General features: G+C 43.4%; 1 protein-coding gene across 2 annotated transcripts in view; it reads left to right on the plus strand.

Moving 5' to 3' along the window:
• The first annotated feature begins 885 nt into the window (after positions 1-885).
• NRBF2 (nuclear receptor binding factor 2) overlaps positions 886-6360 on the plus strand; it is a 35048-nt gene continuing 29573 nt past the window's right edge. For both annotated transcript variants that reach the window (XM_049646144.1, XM_049646146.1), the window contains exon 1: positions 886-1107. In XM_049646144.1, the coding sequence (XP_049502101.1) occupies positions 1078-1107 (30 nt within the window). In that variant the 5' untranslated portion in view covers positions 886-1077. The remainder of the gene's footprint in view (positions 1108-6360) is intronic.

Raw genomic sequence — 6360 nt, forward strand, 5'->3', positions numbered from 1 at the left:
GGGGTCCTCTTCCAAGCTCACATGACTCTTGATCAAATTCATTTTTTTGAAGCTGTGCAACTCATGGTGCCTCTATCACAGCTCCCTGTCTGTTCCCTTTACAGCATAAATCACAACTAATTTTTTTGTCAGTGAATTCCTTGACAGAAAGAACCTAGCACAGTGGTTTAGCGCACAATTGTTAACTTAATCAAGTATTATATTTGGCTATTTGTAATCCATATTATTTTATTAGTTTGCCAGCACCTTGAGGGCTGAGCCCGTAATTATGTTTCCCCAGTCCAGGGCCTGGCTTAGCGTTGCTCAAATCTGATTTTTGCTTTTGCTTTTTTTTTTTTTTTTTTTTAACATTTATTTACTTTTGAGAGAGAGCAAGTGAGGGAGAGGCACCAAGAGGGGTACAGAGGCTACAAAGCGGGCTCTGTGCTGACAGCAGAGAGCCCAAAGAGGGGCTCTGACTCACAGACCGCGAGATCATAACCTGAGCTGCAGCCGCAGGCTTAACGCACTGAGCCACACAGGCACCTCTCAAATCTGATTTTTGAAAAATATCAATCAGGTACACGAATAAAGGTGAGGACTGGAGAGTAAGAGAAGGCGTAGCAATCTGAGGGATTTGGGGGAAAAAAAATCATGCTGGAAGAAAACCTGAGAGGCCAAAAGCACAACTCAGCCATTTTACTCAAGTTTCAACAAGGCTGCCCACCCCCGCGTGACGTCAGAGAAGACTTCAAGCAGCTGAAGATACCCCTCTCGCGAGAGGAAAGATAGCCCGCGAGCGAGTGTACGCCAGTCCGGCCCCGCCTTCCCTGAGCCCCACCCACTCCCACCTTGAACCAGCCACGTGTGACGCCATGACGCATGCGTGGCCGCGGCGCGGGGGGCGGGCCCGCGGCGCGCCACCGGAGGAGGAAGTGGTGCGGTTGTTGCTCCCTCTGCGCCCACTGCTGGCTCCCGGGGCGCGGAGAGGGGCAGCTGCCGCCGCCGCCGCTCCGTCGCCCTGCTTACTACTGTTTCCCTCCATGTGCTCCGGCGCCCTCGCTCCCCTTCCTCAGGCCGCCGTTTACCCCGGGGTCTATGGAAGTAATGGAAGGACCCCTCAATCTGGTGAGTAGTCCGCTGAGGGTCGTGTCCGCCCTCGGGAGCCTTTGCTTCAGGAGTCCTGTCGCGTCTCCAGCGTGCTGCTGACCCTCGAGGCCGGGAGGCGGGTTTGGCGGGGGGTGGTCCTGAGGGGTGGAGGAGGGGGGCAGGCGTGGTCCCACATCGGCGACGCGCAAGGCGCCCCAGACGTTGCTCCCTCTGGCATCCCCGGGAAGCTATCACGTCTCATTTCCCGGCTCCCCGAAGCGTACCCTGCTGCAGTGCATTGAGTGAGGGGCTTCCACCAGCCGGGAAAGCCACCTACTCTTCAGGCTAGAGGAAATGCTTCAACGCGCCACGTAACCACCTCTCTGCAGCCTGGAGGGGCACTGAAGCCGGCCAGCGCAGCAGTGGTGTGAGATACTGGTTTTAACTTCTAATACATAGGGTCTGAAGCCTCAGCTTCATTACGGTGGAGAGTTGGAGTAATACCCCCTCTCACCCCCTTCTCTTCCTCCACCCATTCATTTCTCGCCTACATTCAGATGCATAAACTGAGGATCACCCTTCTCGAATAAGTTGGAGACAGCTGGAAGAAAACAGGGCCGTCCCTGATTTTTAGCTCCGTTTCATCACTTTAGGCATCGTGAAAATACGGTAGATGTTTGCCTCTTCAGAAAAAGCGCTCATAGGCCATTTACTTATTACTCTAGGCATTTCTGATGATCTCATTAAAACAGAAACGAGAAGCACGAGTTCTTTTCTGACTGACCACTGCATCTTTTGGTTTCCTAGAGGATACCTATTTTGGTTACTTAAGATTCCTTAAGGTTGTAGCCAGACAGGAGGAACTTGTACAGGCACAGGTTTGCATGCCGTTCACTTGCGCTGGTGGGCGATGTTGGCATTGGGGAAAGGGGTGTGTGGAGAATTCGCTTCTCAGGTTGGAACTCTGAATCCTAGTGTCGTGAAAGACCCCCGGCTTCATTTAAACCATTCTATAGAGAAGCAATGGAGCACGGTGGCTTAAGACTATGGATTCTGGAGCTCTACCGCTTCGGTATCAGTTCTGGCTTTGACACTTAATAGCTGTGTGACCTTGGGTACATTTGTTGACCTCACCCTCTTTCCTGGTTTGTTGTGAGGATTAAAGGAGTAAATAGGTGTAAACAGTACCTTGTCCCTAGTACAGTGTAAGAGTTAGCTATTATAGTAATCAGACCATAAGCTCTTAATTTAAAATCTCATTTGTAAAATGAGGTTTGGATTTGCTGAGCTTGAAAAGCCTAAGATTCTAGGACCTAAAGCTGTTTTTCCCAAATGACTGGTGCCAGGTTAGCTGCTCTGAGAAGCGCCTCCTAGTTTTAAGTTAAGCCCACCCCCACTGGTAAGAGTTGTTTACACTTAAAAAGAATTGGACTAGATTTGTGAGTTTTTAAAAACCAGGGACACATCTTGCACTTTTTGTTTTTAAGGTCACATATAGTTTACAGTGAAATAGAATGGGTGGCTCAATACTGCAACTTCACAGGAATATTATTAGAAATAACCAGCAGTTTACAGAGTGCTTCAAAGTTCAAGTGTCCTTGCAAAATGACCATTGGTTCAGTTCCAGTTAGCTTCACTTTATTTGGCCAGAGGCTGCAGTATATACTGAGCCAAGTGCCCCACTAGTGTATGGTAGCTTGTGAGAAGACGGCAGCTGGGTGAGTTGTAGATGGGGCAGCAGAATCACCAGTTTAGGAAAAATTAGTTCAATGGTGACAATAGTATTTTTATAGAGGAGAATTTTGGAAAGAGCCTCGCTAAGCAGGCTAGGATAAAACGTATGTGGACAAGTATCAGAAATTTGGCATCTTGAACTCTGAAACCATTTGAGATTTGAAAGATCTGAGTTGTAGCCGAGCCGTTAAAAGAGAACAGTTGAACAGAGATTAACATTTAACTTGAATCATTGGAATTGTACTTGTAAATAAGTACCAGTGGCAGGCCTCGGAATTTGTCACTCAGTTTTAAAAGACTGTTTTTGTTTGTTTGTTTTTGTTTTTTGAAGGTGATCACTTTTTTTATGTCAGTTAAACAACTTAGTATCAAGTTGACTGAACCTGAGAAATAGTTCTCAATACTAGGATTTAATGAGTACCTTTGAAAATCCCAGTAGTTTATACAGGCTTTTTCTAATGACATTATAGTGTAGTCCAGATTTGTTGTATAAGTCCAGATTTGTTGTATAAGAATTCGCAGTTCTACAGAGAAACAAGCCTAGACTGAGAGAAATTAAGTAATGACTTAGATCAGTGGGTCACAACTTATTTTAGTATCATGACCTTTTCTAGCAGTACTTCTGAATTAATGTACAGTAATCACCATTTTCATTTCAGTATGTTCCTTATATTGAACTGTGGATTCTGTGTCATTTAGTGTCTCTGCTTTAATGTTGATTCTCTTATGTTTGGAGTAAAGGCCGTATAGGCTTAACTGCTGGTAGTAGATTTTTAAGATACAGAAAAGACTGGTTCAACTTAGTCATTTTTTAAATTTATTTTTTAAATGTTTATTTTTGAGGGGGGCGAGGGGCAGAGAGAGAGACAGGATCCGAAGCAGGCTCTGTGCTGACAGCAGAGAGCCAGTTGCAGGGCTTAAACTCACGAACTGTGAGATCATGACCTAAGCCACCCAGGTGCCCCAAAATAGTCATTTTCATATGTAATACAGACATTGTATTCTAGTTCTCTTGTTTTTGAAATTGGAAAAACGAAAAATAAACTAAATCATATTTCCATCGTTGGGAATAGCTAGTCTTTGGACTGAATAAGTTTTGTTTCATCAGTTTTTTATTTTTGTGAATTTTTAATATGGACAAATTGTAACTTGTAAAGTTACTTGGTGTATATTTAGGCCTTTCTTTCCATTTAATTTTGGCAAAGTGGGTGCTGTGCTGGTAGCAAATGTCAAAACTTGTGTGACATAATTTGTAGTTCTTTAATTTGTTTACTGCCTATTTGGGAAGTGATGTCAGACTAATTTACACATGACTGTTGCTCATGCTTTGCTTACCTACTCTGCAGACTCTGAGAACAGGGTCCATGTGACTGTGGCCACAGTTGTATGTTTTTGGCCGTATTAAGGGTGCCGAGAATGTTGAGTAACTGAGCTTCTCTCTAGAGTGGTCAGTTCTCATCTAAGACAAGGAATCCAATATCATGTTTCAAAGAATGGCCTTTTACATACCTGAATTCTTTGTAATTATCATATCTTAATTATGTTGGCGGTAAAATCTTTAAGGTAAAAATGAGGCTGTTTTGAACCACTTCCTTGTTGCCCTGAAAAATTTCAAGTAAAGTTCATCCTGTCACAAGTTAGGTGGGGCTCAATGGAAGGACTGGGGAAAGGTGGTAGAGCACTAAGACTTACACAACAATTACTAAGTGCTGGGATTGGCATCAGGCACTTTATATATACACTTGACCCTTTTTTAAAAATATTTATTTTTGAGAGAGCACAAGTGGGGGAGGGGCAGGAGAGGGGGACAGGATTCGAAGCTAGCTCTGTGCTGACAGGCTGACAGCAGTGGGCCCAATGTGGGGCCGGAACTCATGACATGAAATCATGACAATAAATGAGAACATAATTTAAATATGCCTCCATTGTATTACCAGTATTTACATAAATTTAAATATTTGTTTCCATGACCCTAACAGCCTTTATTTATTAAATGTTTCACATTTTTATTTAAATTCCAGTATCACCTAATAATAGTTTCAGGAGTAGAATTTAGTGATATCACTTACATATAACACCTAGCTCTCAATCACAAGTACCTTCCGTAATACCTGGCACCCATTTCGCCCATCCCCCTCCCACCTCCCTTTCAGCAACCCTCAATTCTCTATAGTTAAGAGTCTCTTCTATGGTTTCTTTCTTTCTTTCTTTCTTTCTTTCTTTCTTTCTTTCTTTCCCCTATGTTCATGTGTTTTGTTTCTTAAATTCCACATATGAGTGAAATCATATGGTATTTGCTTTTCTCTGGCTTCTTTCACTTGTAATACATTCTAGCTCCTTCCACATCGACGAGATTTCATTCCTTTTGATGGCTGGATAATATATATACACGATATTCCAGTGTGTGTGTGTGTATACATACATACACATATACACCACATCTTCTTTACCCATCAGTCGATGGATATTTGGGTTCTTTCCATAATTTGGCTATTGTCAGTTTGCATTCCCACCACCAGTGCAAGAGGGTTCTCTTTTCTCCACATCCTCACAAACATCTGTTGTTTCCTGTGTTGTTAATTTTAGTCATTCTGACAGGTGTGGCCTGATACTCATTATAGTTTTGATTTGTATTTTCCTGGTTATTGAAATTGAGCATCTTTTCATGTTTCTGTTAGTCATCTGTATGTCTTTGGGAAAATATCTATTCATGTCATCTGCCTATTTCTTAAAACTGGATTATTTGTTTTTTAGGTATTGAGTTTTATAAGTTCTTTATATATTTTGGATCTTAACCCTTTATCGAATACGCCATTTGCAAATATCTTCTCCAATTGCAGAGGTTGCCTTTTAGTTTTGTTGATTGTTTCCTTCCCTGGGCAGAAGCTTTTTATCTTGAAGTCACAATAGTTCATTTTTGCTTTTCTCTTGCTTCTGGAGATGTGTTTAGTAAGAAGTTACTATGGTAGATGTCAAAGAGATTCTTGCCTGTGTTCTCTGGGATTTTCACTATCTCTTGTCTCACATTTAGGTCTTTCATCCATCTTGGTTTTATTTATTTTTAAATTTAATCTTTTAATGTTTAGTTTTGAGCGAGTGAGTGTGTGATAGAGAGAGAGAGAGAGAGATAGAGCATAGGGGAGGGGAGAGAGAGAAGGAGACACAGATCTGAAGCAGGCTCCAGGCTCTGAGCTGTCAGTACAGAGCCTGACATGGGGCTTGAACTCATGAACCACGAAATCATGACCTGAGCTGAAGTCGGATGCTTAACCACCTGAACCATGCAGGTGCCCTGATTATTTTTTTATTTTTTTAAGTAGGCTCCACACCCAGCACGAAGTCCCACGTCGGGCCTGAATTCTGCCCCTGATCGAGACCTGAGCTGAGATCAGGAGTTGGACACTTGGGGCGCCTGGGTGGCTCAGTCAGTTGAGCATCTGACTTCAGCTCAGGTCATGATCTCACAGTTTGAGTTTGAGCCCTGTGTTGTGCTTTGCACTGACAGAGATTCCCTCTCCCTCTCCCTCTCCCTCTCCCTCTCCCTCTCCCTCTCCCTCT

This window comes from Panthera uncia, chromosome D2, assembly GCF_023721935.1.
Source record: "Panthera uncia isolate 11264 chromosome D2, Puncia_PCG_1.0, whole genome shotgun sequence".
NCBI classification, from domain to species: Eukaryota; Metazoa; Chordata; class Mammalia; order Carnivora; family Felidae; genus Panthera; species Panthera uncia.